General features: G+C 43.3%; 1 protein-coding gene across 1 annotated transcript in view; it reads right to left on the bottom strand.

Annotated features, from left to right (window-relative positions):
- Nucleotides 1-1,054: 1,054 nt before the first annotated feature.
- LOC124796011 (FMRFamide receptor-like) overlaps nucleotides 1,055-14,711 on the bottom strand; it is a 50,262-nt gene continuing 36,605 nt past the window's right edge. The window contains exons 5-6 of the mRNA XM_047260093.1: nucleotides 1,260-1,537; nucleotides 1,055-1,163 (exon numbers count right to left, since the gene is read on the bottom strand). Of these exons, the coding sequence (XP_047116049.1) occupies nucleotides 1,055-1,163; nucleotides 1,260-1,537 (387 nt within the window). The remainder of the gene's footprint in view (nucleotides 1,164-1,259; nucleotides 1,538-14,711) is intronic.

The raw sequence follows: 14,711 nt of genomic DNA, 5'->3' as shown, positions 1-14,711 counted from the left end.
TCCACTTACGCGTGTAACATTTTTTTGAGAAGAGTTTCGAAACGCCTTGGTTACCGCGCAACCACAGTCATCTTACTGCTGGGCTTGTAAGCGACTAGGATTTATTGGCTCGTGAAAGTACTGCTTCAACTGAGGCAGTCATTCCAATTTTATACGTCTTTAAAAGTGCGAATTTTAAACTACCATCTTTTCTGTCAAGGTGCTCAGAGGCCCATTTTTTTTCCTTTTCTCTTAGAGGAACTGTTGATCCATTAGGACGCTACAGTAATGACCAATTCACATTCTGAAAAATTATCCTTGCCGGAACCATTTAGAGTTATGGAACACTTTTGATTGGGCTCTCCAAATATCTTTCCTTCCTGAAATGACAAAAGAAGACATCGTGAAAAATTGGATTTTCTGCCAATAATCCGCGTCGTACTTGCACGCACAAACTTCGTCGGGTGCGACCTATGCTGAATCCAGTGTGGAACGGGTCCAGTCTGGAGTCAGGACTCGTTCCAGACTGGATCCAGCATAGGGCGCACCTGACGAAAATTGCGAGATACGCGACCGAAATATCGTGCAAGTACGACGCGGATTGCCGGCAGAAAATGCTATTTTCCAAGATGGCAACTCCTCGTCGGGAAAGCCTGAAGACCTACATCAAAAGAAGAGTCTGTTAGTCCACAGCTCTGCGTCTAAGAAACCGCGTGTATAAATAATTTAGAGACTGACAATGCGCCATCACAACATGCCAGTCAATGGAAACGCACTTCACAATACTCAGAAGTCCGTTGATCATTTCTTGGCGTAGTCTGCTTGTTTTTTACTATTCTATGAAGCCAACACGTTCATATCTGAAACTCATTCTGACCTCAGGACCACTAGATCTCTTGGCAGGCACGCCATCTGCGCCTGCGAGAACGTTTGGTCCTTGCCAGGAAATTAAGGAGACTTTCTCGGTACCGAGAGGTACACCGCGAAACCGCTATTCTTGTGTTGTGGAGGTGCTCTAGAAAAGAGGACCTCGCGAGGTCGTAACGGTGTGCTGCGCGCTACTAGAGACGGCAGGTCAGAGAGTAGCTTCCGACTGCACAGACGGCTGCCACTTGAGCGGGCCGTGGGCGTGCGGGTGGTGGCCGTTGAGCGCCTCGTGCATGGACACGCCCCGCGAGAAGGAGCTGTGGAGCGCCACGGACGTGTAGTTGGTCGCCGTGGAGGAGACGGCGGTCCGCGAGGACGGCTGCGCGGCGAGGCGGCCGCGGCGGCAGCGCTGCGGCACGAACGTCAGCACGAACGTGCGCCGGTACTTGTCCGAGAGCGCGCAGTACAGCAGGAAGTTGCACGCCGAGTGCACGGCCGCCATGAAGTTGAAGATGTTGCCCAGCGCCAGGCGCACGTTGTTCTCCGTCTCGCCCGGCTGCCCGCCGCGGAACACCGTGTACAGCAGCATCGCGGCCGTCGGCGTCTGGCACACCATGAACAGCACCACCACCGCGATCAGCGTCACCGTGATGCGGTTCTCCTGGCGCTGGTTGCTGTCGCACTGGTCCACCTGCCGACAGTGCAGCGTGCTACTCATCCCGTCAGGGAAAAAAAAGTGAAAGAAGTGAGAAACAAGTATGAAAGGAACAAATCTACATCTACATCCAAATTCCGTGGGTCACTCTACGGTATTCGGAGAAGGATACTTCTGGTACAGCGCCTTCGAGAATGTTTGATCCTTGCCAGGAAATTAATGGAGTCTCTCTCTGTATTAGATCTAATTTCTCTGATTTTCTCGTTGTGGTCATTTCACTAGACGTACACTATCTGATCAAAAATATCCGGGCACCTGGGCTGAAAATGACTTACAACTCCGTTGCGCCCTCTATCGGTAACGCTGGAATTCAACATGGTGCTGGCTCACCCTTAGCCTTGATGACAGCTTCCACTCTCGCAGGCGTACGTTCAATCAGATGCTGGAAGGTTTCTTGGGGATTGGCAGCTCATTCTTCACGGAGTGCTGCACTGAGGAGAGCTATTGGTGTTGCTCGGTGAGGCCTGGCTTGAAATCGGCGTTCCAGAACATCCCAAAGCTGTTCTATAGGATTCAGGTCAGGACTCTGTGCAGGCCAGTCCGTTACAGGGATGTTATTGTCGTGTAACCACTCCGCCACAGGCCGTGCATTATGAACAGGTCCCGGCGGAGGTTCGAGTCCTCCCTCGGACATGGGTGTGTATCTTTGTCCTTAGGATAATTTAGGTTAAGTAGTGTGAAAGCTTAGGGACTGTGCTCGATCGTGTTGAAAGATGAAGTCGCCATACCCGAACTGCTCTTCAACAGTGGAAAGCAAGAAGGTGCTTAAAACATCAATGTAGGCTTGTGCTGTCATAGTGCCACGCAAAACAACAAGGGGTGCAAGCCCCCTCCATTGAAAACACGACCACACGATAAAAGCACCGCCTCCGAATTTTACTGTTGGCACTACACACACTGGCAGATGACGTTCATCGGGCATTCGCCCTACCTATACCCTGTCATCGTATCACCACGTTGTGTACTGTGTTTCGTCACTCCACACAACGTTTTTCTACTTTTCAATCGTCCAATGTTTACGCTCCTTACACCAAGCGAGGCGTCGTTTGGCATTTACCGCTGTGATGTGTGGCTTATGAGCAGCCGCTCGACCATGAAATCCAAGTTTTCTCACCCCCCGCCCAACCGTCATAGTAGTTCCAGTGGATCCCGATGCAGTTTGGAATTCCTGTGTGATGGTCTGGATAGATGTGTGCCTATTACACATTACGACCCTCTTCAACTGTCGGCGGTCTCTGTCAGTCAACACACGAGATCGGCCTGTACGCTTTTGTGCTGTATCTGTCCCTTCACGTTTCCACTTCAGTATGACATCGGAAACAGAGGACCTAGGGATGTTTCGGAGTGTGGAAATCTGGCGTACTGACGTATCCCATTCTGCTCTCTCACGATATCTAATGACTACTATGCTCACTGATATGGAATACCTGGCAATAGGTGGCAGTACAATGCACCTAATACGAAAAACTTATGTTTTTGTGGGGTGTCCGGATACTTTTGATCACATAGTATATGTGGGAAGAACATCGCGACGTGGTTCTCCTGACACTGGTTGCTGTCGCACTGGTCCACCCGCCGACAGTGCAGCGTGCTACACAGCTTGTCAGGGGAAATATGTAAAGTAAGTGAGGAGCAAGTGTGAAAGGAACAACTCTACGTCTACATCTATATCTACATTCAATGGACTACCATACGGTGTGTGGCGAAGGATACTTCTCGTACCACTAGCTTCTCCCCTCTTCCCTGTTCCATTCGCGAATGTCGTGTGGCAAGAATGTTTGTTAATAACCCTCTGTATTAGCTCTAATTCCACTGATATTCTCGTTGTGATCACCTGGGAGTAAGTAATATGTTGTGCGATATCTACATCTACCTGATTATTGAGCATTTCACAATTAAGTGCCTGGCAGAGTGTTCATCGAACCACCTTTGAACTATTTCTCTGTCGTTACTCTCTCTAACAGCGCGCTGAAAAGGAACGAACACAAATCTTTCCGTGCGAGCTCTAATTTCTCTCTGTGTAGATGGGAACCAATGACATATATTTATACTCTGTGGAGACAGTCGGTTATCGAAATTTCATGAGAAGATCTTGCCGCAACGGAAAACGCCTTTATTTTAATGATTGCCATCGCAATTCATGTATCATATCCGTGGGACTCTCTCCTCTATTTCACGATAATACAAATCGAGATGCCTTTCTTTGAACTTTTTCGATGTCCTCCTTCAATTCTATCTGATGTGGTGCCCACATCGCCCAGCAGTACTCCAGAAGACGGCTGATCAGCGTACTGTAAGCAATCTCTTTAGTAGACCTTTTACATTTTCCGAGTGTTCTGCCAATAAACCGCAGTCTTTAGTTTGTTTTCCCCACAGCATTGTCTACGTGATTTTCCAATTTAAGTTATTAGTAACTGTGATCCGTTAGTATTTAGTTGAGTTTACAGCCTTCAAATGTGTGTGATTTATCGTATAACTACAATTTAGCGGATTTCTTTGTGTGTTTATGATGATGACTTCACACTTTTCTTTATTTAGAGTCAATTGCCGCTTTTTGCACCATACAAGTATCTTCTCTAAATCGTTTTTTATCATCTGATGACTTAATGAGACGGTAAATGACATCATTTGCAGACAATCTAAGAGGGCTGGTCAGATTATCTCCTAAATCGTTTATGTATAGAAGGAACAGCAGAGGGCCTATAACACTTCCTTGGGCAACGCCAGATATTACTTCTATTTCACTCCATGACTTTCCGTCAGTTATTACGAATTGTGACCTGTCTGACAGGAAATCACGAATCCAGTGACACAGCTGAGACGATACCCGCGTTCGTGCTGACGATACCCACTGGCATGCAATTTAATTAGAAGTCTCTTGTGAGGAACGGTATCAAAAGCCTTCCGGAAATCTAGTTAGTAATATGGTTCTGTAATTCAGCGGATTATTCACATTTCCTTCCTTGGGAATTGGTGTGACTTGGGCTACTTTCCAGTCACTGGGTCCGGATGTTTCGACGAGCGAGTGGTTGTATATGTTTGCTAAGTATATAGCTATTGTATCAGCAGACTCTGAAAGGAACTTGACTGGTATACAATCTTAAACGGAGGCGTTGCCTTTAAGTGTTTTAAGCTGCTTCGCTACACCGAGGATATCTACTTCTAAGCTACTCAGCTTGGCAGTTGTTCTTGATTCGAATTCTGGAATATTTAGTTCGTCTTTTTTTGTGAAGGAATTTCGGAAAACAGTCTTAAGTAACTCTGCTATAGTGGCACTGTCATCAATAACATCACCACTGTCGTCGCGCAGTAAAGCTATTGGTTGCACATTTCCACTGGTGTACTTCACATCCGATCAGAAACTCTTAGGGTTTTCTGCCAGCTTTCGGAACAGAGTTTCGTTGTTGGATACACTTTCGGAATTCCAGTACTAAACCTCTCCGTAATGCGTAACTCCTCTCTTGCAGCGCCTGACATTGGAATTTGTTGAGTATCCCCGTAGCGCTCTCGCACCAACTAAACGATCCCGCAACGAAATGTGCCGCTCATCGTAGGATATTATCGACCTCGCCTATTAATCCATCCTGGCAAGGGTCCCAAACTGTTGAGCGATACTCGAGAATCGGTCAAACAAGAGTCGTTTTTATTCATACAGGTGCTTCTCTTTTCTCCAAAGCTATCTTCAGTTTTCCTGTAGGTGGCATCTATTTTTACCCCAGTTATGCATGCTTCTAGTTCACCACATTTCTCGTCTAGCAATTCCTGCTTTGTTATTTTGTACTTTAAGTTAATCTTATTTTTAGTCGTCTGTATTCCCTTTTGCCTGCTTCATCTGGGGCATTTTTCTATTTTCTCCTTCTGTCACTTACATTGAATGTCTCGTGCTTTATTCAACCTTTTCTGTTGAGATTTGTCTAATTGCCTGTTCGATACTCTGCTGCCTTCACTATTTCATCTCTAAAGGCTACCCACTCGCCTTCTCTTGCGTCCCTTAACAATGTTTCACGCAACTATTACCTAAGGTTCACATTCAGATTCTCAACAACCACTGGTTCTTTTAACTTATACAGGTCACAAAGCCGTAATTTCTTACCTTACTGCAATTTCTTCAGTTTTAATCAGCATATCATAACCAATAAATTGTCAGCAGAGTCCACATCTCTCACTGGAAATGTTTTGCAGTTTAATATCTGATTTCGAAATATAGCCTATTTAAAACCTTCCAGAGTCCCTATATCTCTGCCACTTATACAATCTTCTTTTTCTCCTGCTATTTTTCCTTCTCTTCCTTTTCCTACTATTGAGTTCCAACCTCCCCTCACAATTAAATTTTCATCTACTTTGATCATCTCAATAATTTCCTTTACCTAATCATACACTCTCTCAATCCCTTAATCTTCTGCGGAACTAGTTGATATATAAACCTGCGCTGTCGTGTTGTGTGTTGGCTTCGTGTCTGTCTTGGCTACTACAATGCGTTCACTATGCTGTTCATTGTAACTTACCTGCATTCCTAGTAGACCTACTTTTGCACTACGCATTGATAGCTCCATACTCATCTGATCAGAAGTCCTGTTCTTCCGGCCACTGCAATAATGCCCACTACATCTAACATCAAACTACCGACTTCCCTTTTCAAATTAAGGGCTCTAACGTTCCACCCTTCGATCCACATAATGTCAGTTTTGTTTTTTCTGAAGTCGACGTCTTCCTGGCTAGTCCCTGCCCGGAGATCTGAACGGAGGGGACTGTATTATCTCTGGAATATTTTATCCAAGAGGATGTCACCATCATTAAGCTATGCAGTAGAGCTAGATGCTTTCGAGGGAAAAAAGACATAACGGCAGCAGTTTCCTATTGGTTTCAGCCGTTCAGAGTGTCAGCACACCAAGGCCATGTTGGCTGATATTGCAAGGCCACGTCAGTCAGTTAGCCAGAATGTTGGCTCTGTAACTATTGAAAAAGCTGCTGACCCTCTTTAGGAACCATAGGTTAATGAGGCAACTCCACAGACACCCTTTCAATGTGGTTGCACCTATGGTACGGTAACTTGTATCGTCGAGGAACAGAAGCCACTCCTCCTCAGCAAAGCCCTCGATTCATCGTCGAGTCCAAGTATGACCATAATATTCGCGGATGAGCCCCACTTAAGCTTTCAAAGTAGTGTGTGTGTGTGTGTGTGTGTGTGTGTGTGTGTGTGTGTGTGTGTGGATTTTTATATCTTTACGACTTTACGACACACAGGCGTACTTACCTTTTCAAATGAAACTGTAACGGTAGTCGGAACATTCTCTGGTTTTCTGTGCTATCTGTCTGCGGTGTGGTAGTGCGTCGAATGCCATTCGAAAATAGAGGAATCAAAATTGACGTATCCACCAGTGTCTATTGCTTCAGTATATCGTGTAAAACAAAAAGGGCAGTGGTTCAAATGAATGTTGTTTCACCAAGCCGTGCTGCTTTATGAGAAAAATTCATTTGCACCAGGAGTCTAATGAAGCTTGAGCTTACAATGTACTCACGGAATATGCAGCAGATGGACGTTAGGGAAACAGGTCTGCAATTCGATACATCAGTCGTTTTATTCCTTTTATAAACAGAAGTTACTTGTGTTCGTTTTGCCAGGAGTTACAGCACGCTGCGCGAGAGATTCTTTATAAATTAAAGCTCGGAGAACAAATAATTCCGAAGCACATTCAATGTAAAATCTGACAGAAATTCCTTCAGCACCAAGAGTCTTGTTCATTTCGAGTATTTCAATTGCTTTTCAGTGCTGTAGTATTTATTTTAGTACCACCCGGTTGAGAGGGTGTCCGTCGGCCAAACGTTGGTTTCACAGTAGAATCCTCATGCTTGAATCCATTTTTAAACGCGAAATTTAATAGTTGAGCTTTCTTTCTGTTGTCTTCAGTTTCAAGACCGTACTGATATCTGAGACACAGAATGGAAAGTTTTGATCCGTTTGTAATACAACACTCTCTAGGGGAGGCAGATTTATTAATTAGTGAATAATTAGTGTAATTGAAGGACAGGAAGCCATTGCAACCATAAGTAACGGAATAACATGAATTTGTTAATGAGTATTTAATATTATTATCACATGTGTGATGCGAGGCAGATGAGAGATACTAGATATGTGATGATGACATGTAAGTATAGAGGACTTTTACATCAATTTTTCGGGCAGGTATTTCATTTCATTAAGAAGTTGGCAATTTTAGAAGGTGTTTTCAGCTAAAAGTAAGCACGTTGTAGGGACTTTTATCAAGCCTCGTACATGGAACATCAGAGAAGCGGCTTCAGCAGTAACAAGATGTCAGTGTCTGGCAACCCAGTGTTTTCTCAAAAGCTGTGATAATGATATGGATTTGAATGACAGCAAAAATTGTCCCTTTCTGGATAGAACGTGTTTTTTGAGTTTCTACATTTTAAATAGCACCCAAAACAAGCGCTCGTGCTCATTTTGGTGGATGGTCTTCTACACGCAACACGCGTCCAGCCACATTGACCCACAACTGAGACAACATTTTGCAATAATTTACCTGACAGGCTGAGATCTCAGAAGATCCGGGGAAGCTACAGATTTTTTCCGGGTGGCAAGTGGCGACAATTAGGCACATCAAAATTACGATGGAAATTCGCAGTTACGATCCCCCTAAGCCGCCGCTAAGTCAATCTTCGACGTTCTATTGCCATGTGCCATTACTAGATTGAATCTCTCTCGGTCGCTCCCAGCTTTTGATATTCAGTTTCCATTATCGCATCGTTCCGCGATTCCTTGTGTGAGCTGTTTTTCTCGTTGACTGAGCGCTGTAGCCGGTTCGTTAATTGTTGATTATTTACGACCAGTAACTCCCCAACACTGATTCTTTATAGGGTCAAAAGTCCATGAATTGTTTTGTAGGGCTGTTAACTGGAAAAAGTTTAGGAAATATTTGAATTTGTAATTAAAATTAGTTGGTAGTCGCTAAGTGCTCTCAACATCAAACACTGGGCGAGTGCAGTCTGGGCAATTTGTGCTCTGTTTCAAGGAAAGTTAGTTTTTCACGCATCTCAATGTTTGACATCATATTCCCTGCATCTCCTGAGCTATGTGTCATATGATGATATAACTTGCAGGTGCATTCAGTGGTGTATGTGGACACTGTCTGCAAAATATGTTGCAAATAGAGTTAGTAGTAAAGAAGTAATAAATTAAAACGTCATGCCTGATGCTGAAATTATACTACATGAACTGGAAATTGTAGTAAGCGATAAACTTTTCTATTTTTTTATTTTGTGTGTGTGTGTGGGAGGGGGGGGGGGAATTTAAGCGAGAAACTGTTTCTAAAAGGTTTGAAAGGTTTGAAATTATGTGTAAAACTTGTTGGAAGTCGCAAAGTGCTCTCATTTTCAAATAATGGATTAATGTAGTCTGTGGAATTATCAGAGTGAGTTACACTGCCTCAAGCTATATACACAAACTGTAATATTTGACTTATTGTGTTGAAGCTTTACTGGAAGATAATTGCTCTTAATTTAAAATTCGGTCAGTAATTATACGGCAGACTGAAAAGTTTTGTTGCCCTTGTAAGCCGTTACTTAGGGAACCTGCAACTGGGACCAGGTGACCATTTTAGTCTTTTAGTTATACAGATAAAGGCATTTTTGTCACTCACTGCATTGCTGTGTAATTAACTATATGTGTGAGTTTTCTTGTAAATGAACTCTTGGGTATCTGTGAACACTATATCTGTTTAATTTAGTTCACAGTCGACTCTTATTTATGGAGAATTGTGCTACCCCTCCTGTCCTTAGTTTTAGTGACGCTAGACCATCATTACTGTCGCCAAGTGTGACTCCAAAGCGGATGAAATCTGCTGCAGGAGAAGAATTTGAGCCATTCGGCAACGCTCAGGACAGCGGGCTGGGGTAGTCGGGTGGGCCATTTTTATGCTATGCCGATCAGCAACGCACTATCTGCTTTCACACATTCATTGATTTTACATAGACTAGTACCTCCTAAGCTTTCCTGCATTGGCTTGCCTTAAAATATGATTGTGGAAATTGTTGTCGCCTTCATGCGCAGGCCTTCTTAAGCAGGTAAGAATAACTGCTTGGTTTTCTCTGTTAGCTCTACTTGTTTCCTTTGTATGAACCAACATGAGTTCCAAAAACAACGATTGTTTGAAACCCAGCTTGTTCTGTTCGTCGACGAGACCCAGAAAGCAGTAGATATCGGCGCCTAGGTTGAAGCTGTGTTCCTTCACTCCCGGAAGGCGTTCTGTACAGTTTCGCATGCCCGCATGATTGTACTGAGGAATTTCTAACAAATAGGACACATTAGCTCACCCTCAACGGAGAAGAATCTTGAAACATAAAATTAATTTCAGTTGTGCCCCGAGGGAGTGTTATAAGACTATTACGTTTCTGAATACGAGGGTGGTTTGACAAGTGTGATAAATTTCTATGAAGGAATGGAACATTTCCGTTGCGCCTTTATGATTGGTAAGCTTGATTATTATAAGGATCGTATAAATAACTCCAACAATGTATAGTGTACAGTCTGCTGTTGATACCCGTCTGAATTTGTCAGGCCGGCCGGTGTGGCCGAGCCGTTCTAGGCGCTACAGTCTGGAACCGCGCGGCCGCTACGGTCGCAGGTTCGAATCCTGCCTTGGGCATGGATGTGTGTGATGTCCTTAGGTTAGTTAGGTTTAAGTAGTTCTAGGGGACTGATGACCTCAGATGTTAAGTCCCATAGTGCTCAGAGCCTTTTGAACCATTTGAATTTGTCAGTGTATCGACTGCGACTGAAAATTGAGGAAACCTAGTTTCGTGATGTTAGTAAACATTTGCATTTGAATGGTTGGACTGTCGCACAGGTCAAAACAGAACTGGACGAACCTTACGCGGAATTTGCACCATCACTGAAGACCATTTACTTTTGGATTACTGAATTCGAACGTGGTCGGACAAGCTCCGAAGACGAAGGGCCCTCTTGCCGTCCAATTGGGGTTACCATAAAGGAACCCCACTGACAAAATTCGTGATGTCGTAGTGTAAGGCGGCCGAATAAAAATTCATTAGATTTCTGAGACTGTATAAATCTCAACTGAGCGAGTGTATAACATCCTGCACGGAGAATTGACTATGTAGAAGCTGTGTGCGAGATGGGTGCCGCGATTACTCACAGTTGGGCATGAACGCATCGGGTACAACATTTTAAGACATTGTCTGGCGTCGTTTAATCGCAGTCAGCAAGATTTTTGCGCGAATTTATAACTGTTGACGAAACTTGGGTTCATCACAACACACTCAAGTCAAAACGGCAGTCAAAACAATGGCCAAAGGCTGATGAAAGTGGGTAAAGACCCTTTTGTCTGCTGGTAAGGTAGTGGCCACCGTTTTTTAGAGTTCCCAAGAAGTAACCTCATAGATTACTTGGAAAAAGGCAGAACCGCAACTGTACCCTATTACGCTTCGTTGTTGGATCGTTTGAAACTTGAGTTTGCTGGTAAAAAATCCAAGGTTGATGGGCAAAAAAGTGTTCTTTTACTAGGATAAAGCACCATACCACAGACCAGCGATCACAATGGCAAAAGTCTAAGAACTGGGCTCTGAATTAGTTCTTCACCCACCATTTTCAACAAACTTAGCCCTAAGTGACATCTTCCTGCTTGCTAACTTGAAACATTGGTTTTCTGGGAAGAAATTTTCGTCAAATGAGGAAGTGATAGTTGCAGGCAACGAGAAATTTGCAGAGTTTGAATGAATATGTATTTCCGGCGGGATGAAAGAGCTGGAGAATCGCTGGACCACGTGTATGTTCCTCAAAGGAGACTATATCGAGAAGTAAGGTAAGTTGTTTTCGAAACGATTTTTTACAATACTTATCAAACAACCCTCATACATATAAATATTCTAGTGGATAACGTAAGATCAGTGAGGATTTTCACAGATGATGATGTCGTATACAAAAATGTCGCAACGCAAGAAAGTTGTAGCGCAATGCAGGAAGAACTGCGGAGGATCGACGCTTGGTGCAGTTATTGTCAGTTGATCTCGAACATAAACAAATTTAACGTACTGTGCATAAATAGGCAGGAAGAACGATTAATGTAATGCAATTACAAAACAATCAGTGGGAGCAGTGGAACCCATAAAATATCTAGAAGCGTGTGTACAGAGAGATTTAAACTGGAACGACCTCTGAAACTAATCTCTGCCTCGTGATGACTGGGTGTTGTGTGATGTCCTTAGGTTAGTTAGGTTTAAGTAGTTCTAAGTTCTAGGGGACTGATGACCATAGATGTTAAGTCCCATAGTGCTCAGAGCTATTTGAACCATTTGAACCAATCTGAAACTAATGGTAGGTAAGACTCGCATTCACTGGAAAAATCATCAAGGAGTGTAGCGAAGCCATAAAGGAGGTAGCTTACAAAACCCTCGTTCGACCAGTAGCTGAACATTGAGGTCTGTAACAGGTAGGACTGATAGAGGGAATAGAGAAGTTCGAAAGAGCAGCAGTGTGTTTCGTTGCAGGTTCATTTAGTAAGCCGAAAATGCCACAGTAATGCTCACTCAACTCCAGTGGCAGACACTGCGAGAGATGTGTTCTGCATCACTGTGTGGATTACTGTTAAAGTTCTGAGAGCATACTTTTCTACAAGAGTCAACCAATATATTATTTCCTTCTACGTCTCGCGAAAGCTCATGAAAGTAAAACTGGAAAGATACGAGCCCACAAAGCATTTTACCAACAACGGTTCTTCACGTAAACTAATAGCGACTGTAATAGGAAAAGATGAAAGTGACTGAGCCATGTTAAGCACCCTCCGCTTTCAGGGTTTAGCTATAGGTATAGCGAGACTGTGTAATAATCAGTTTCGCTACATTCTCCAAATGGTACCATTACACCATCATTGGTATTTTCTTAAGCTTTATTTTCTTATTTCGTATTTACAAGTAGTTATCTATGCAGTGTTTCAGCATTGATCACAAACAGAATTGTAAAACTACCGTAGGCTACCTTAGACTACCATAAGCAAGTGTGGACTACGGTAGGTTTCCTAGTAGCTTTACTCAGTTAAGGTCGTACCCGCATCACTTGTATGTTATACGTGTGGCGTACTTATCGGGCGTTAACTAGTAACGATCGCTTTCTTTACATATGCGATCAGTGTCTTAGATTGCCCTAAAAACCGGAAGCAGAGAGCCATCTAGAAACTGAGTGAGGATATATATAATGGGCCGGGTAACGTGAGGAACATTTTTGTCTTACATAGTCGTCGTCCTCTCTGATGCGTAAGAGTAAACAGTATTTACAGCAAAACTGAAATTGTCGCTGTTTAATTCAGTTTTTATTAGAAAATTGTAGATTTGTAATGTGAAACAGAGGGATGCTGTAGAAAAAATAAAACAAAAATACATCAAACATCGCTTCAATACTTCGACGAATCTATATCAGACATGTTTCTGTTATTCATAAACGATTTTCGCATCTATCGATAGTAACAGGACACTCTTGCCTTTGATCGTGATGAAGAACGTTCTGTTGAGTACAAGATATCAAAAATAATTGCGTACATATTTTAATGTTTCTGCATGCAAAAGGTACTAGCATCAAAAGTAACTGCTTTCGTTGCATGAAAGTGCAAAAGTTACGTGATAAACTACTTTTTATTACTCACAAAATGCATTTTATATTCTGCAACGATATAAAAATACACAATGGACTAATACCGAATGAGGTGTGGTTCTAATTACGTGCAAAACAAATCCACACATTTATTTATGTTTCTTTCCCTACCAGTTCTACCAATGCTGCCGGTAATCCTACGGTTTATTACGTCACTTATGTAGTGAAGCAAAATTACCGAACCGTGGTTTTGTTGCAGTGCAACTGTCATAACGACTCTAGTAGTATCCCAGCGCCGAAGCAGAAACACTGCACGAGAGGCAGGGCGTGCACGGTGCAGGGCTCCGGGTTGTCAACAGCCAACGGCTACGCAGCTGTTCAATCACGCACGGTACATCGCCGTTAATGACTGCACACACATCGGCTGCTGGCTGTACACGTGTGTGAAATTGATTATCCGAGTCTCTGATAATGGCAGCACGATACTGGTAAGTTAAGTTTTACAAAGCCTCTGATTTCACATAAACACTTTCCACTAAGAACTTGACCGCAAGGCCGCGCGGAGTGGCCGCGCGGTTAGAGGCGCCATGTCACGGATTGCGCAGCCGCTCCATGTCGGAGGTTCGAGTCCTCCCTCGGGCCTGGGTGTGTGTGTTGTCCTTAGCGTAATTTAGTTCAAGTTAGGTTAAGCAGTGAGTAAACTTAGGGACTGATGACCTCAGCAGTTTGGTCCCATAGGATCTTACCACAAATTTCCAAATTTTCCAACTTGACTGCAGGGTTTTTCCTCCACTACTTCCGCTATACGATAGCCTGCTCTCAACTAAATAGGTACCCCATTACTTACAGGAAGATCAGGACTCTAGGAAGTTAACAAGTTTCATTCACTCCCTTTATCTCAAACTATTTCTAATGTGGATGCACAAATGTTAAGAGAATATGTTCCTTAACATACTATTGCATTGTTTGAACATAGTTTGATATTATTACGAAACCTCTTCTGAAATACGGTGTATTAAACAAAAGTATTCTATATCTTGAGTATGGACCAAAACATGAAAAAAATTCCAGTAAAAAGCTGTGAGCACTTGTGCATCGTCGCTAGAGTGAAATAAATCTCTTCTACTGCCATCTATAGAATGCAGCAAGCAAAACACCAGAGCGTATAAAAATGGTTCAAATGGCTCTGAGCACTATGGGACTCAACTGCTGTGGTCATCAGTCCCCTAGAACTTAGAACTACTTAAACATAACTAACCTAAGGACATCACACACACCCATGCCCGAGGCAGGATTCGAACCTGCGACCGTAGCAGCAGCGCGGCTCCGGACTGGAGCGCCTAGAACCAGAGCGTATAATGTAATTTGGTTGCTATTACACACGAACTGCACTTGAGAGCCACTGCTAAAGGAGGTGCTCAGTATGGTGTGGAATATTACGCTTCTATTATGCTGGCAAGGACAAAGATAATACCGTAATGTAAACACGTTTCACAAACTTATCAAAACACAGACTCCTTCCATTAGAGCTAA

Source organism: Schistocerca piceifrons, chromosome 4, assembly GCF_021461385.2.
Source record: "Schistocerca piceifrons isolate TAMUIC-IGC-003096 chromosome 4, iqSchPice1.1, whole genome shotgun sequence".
Taxonomy (NCBI): Eukaryota; Metazoa; Arthropoda; class Insecta; order Orthoptera; family Acrididae; genus Schistocerca; species Schistocerca piceifrons.
Note: the sequence above shows the minus strand (reverse complement) of the source record. Positions and strands in the feature narration are given on the sequence as shown.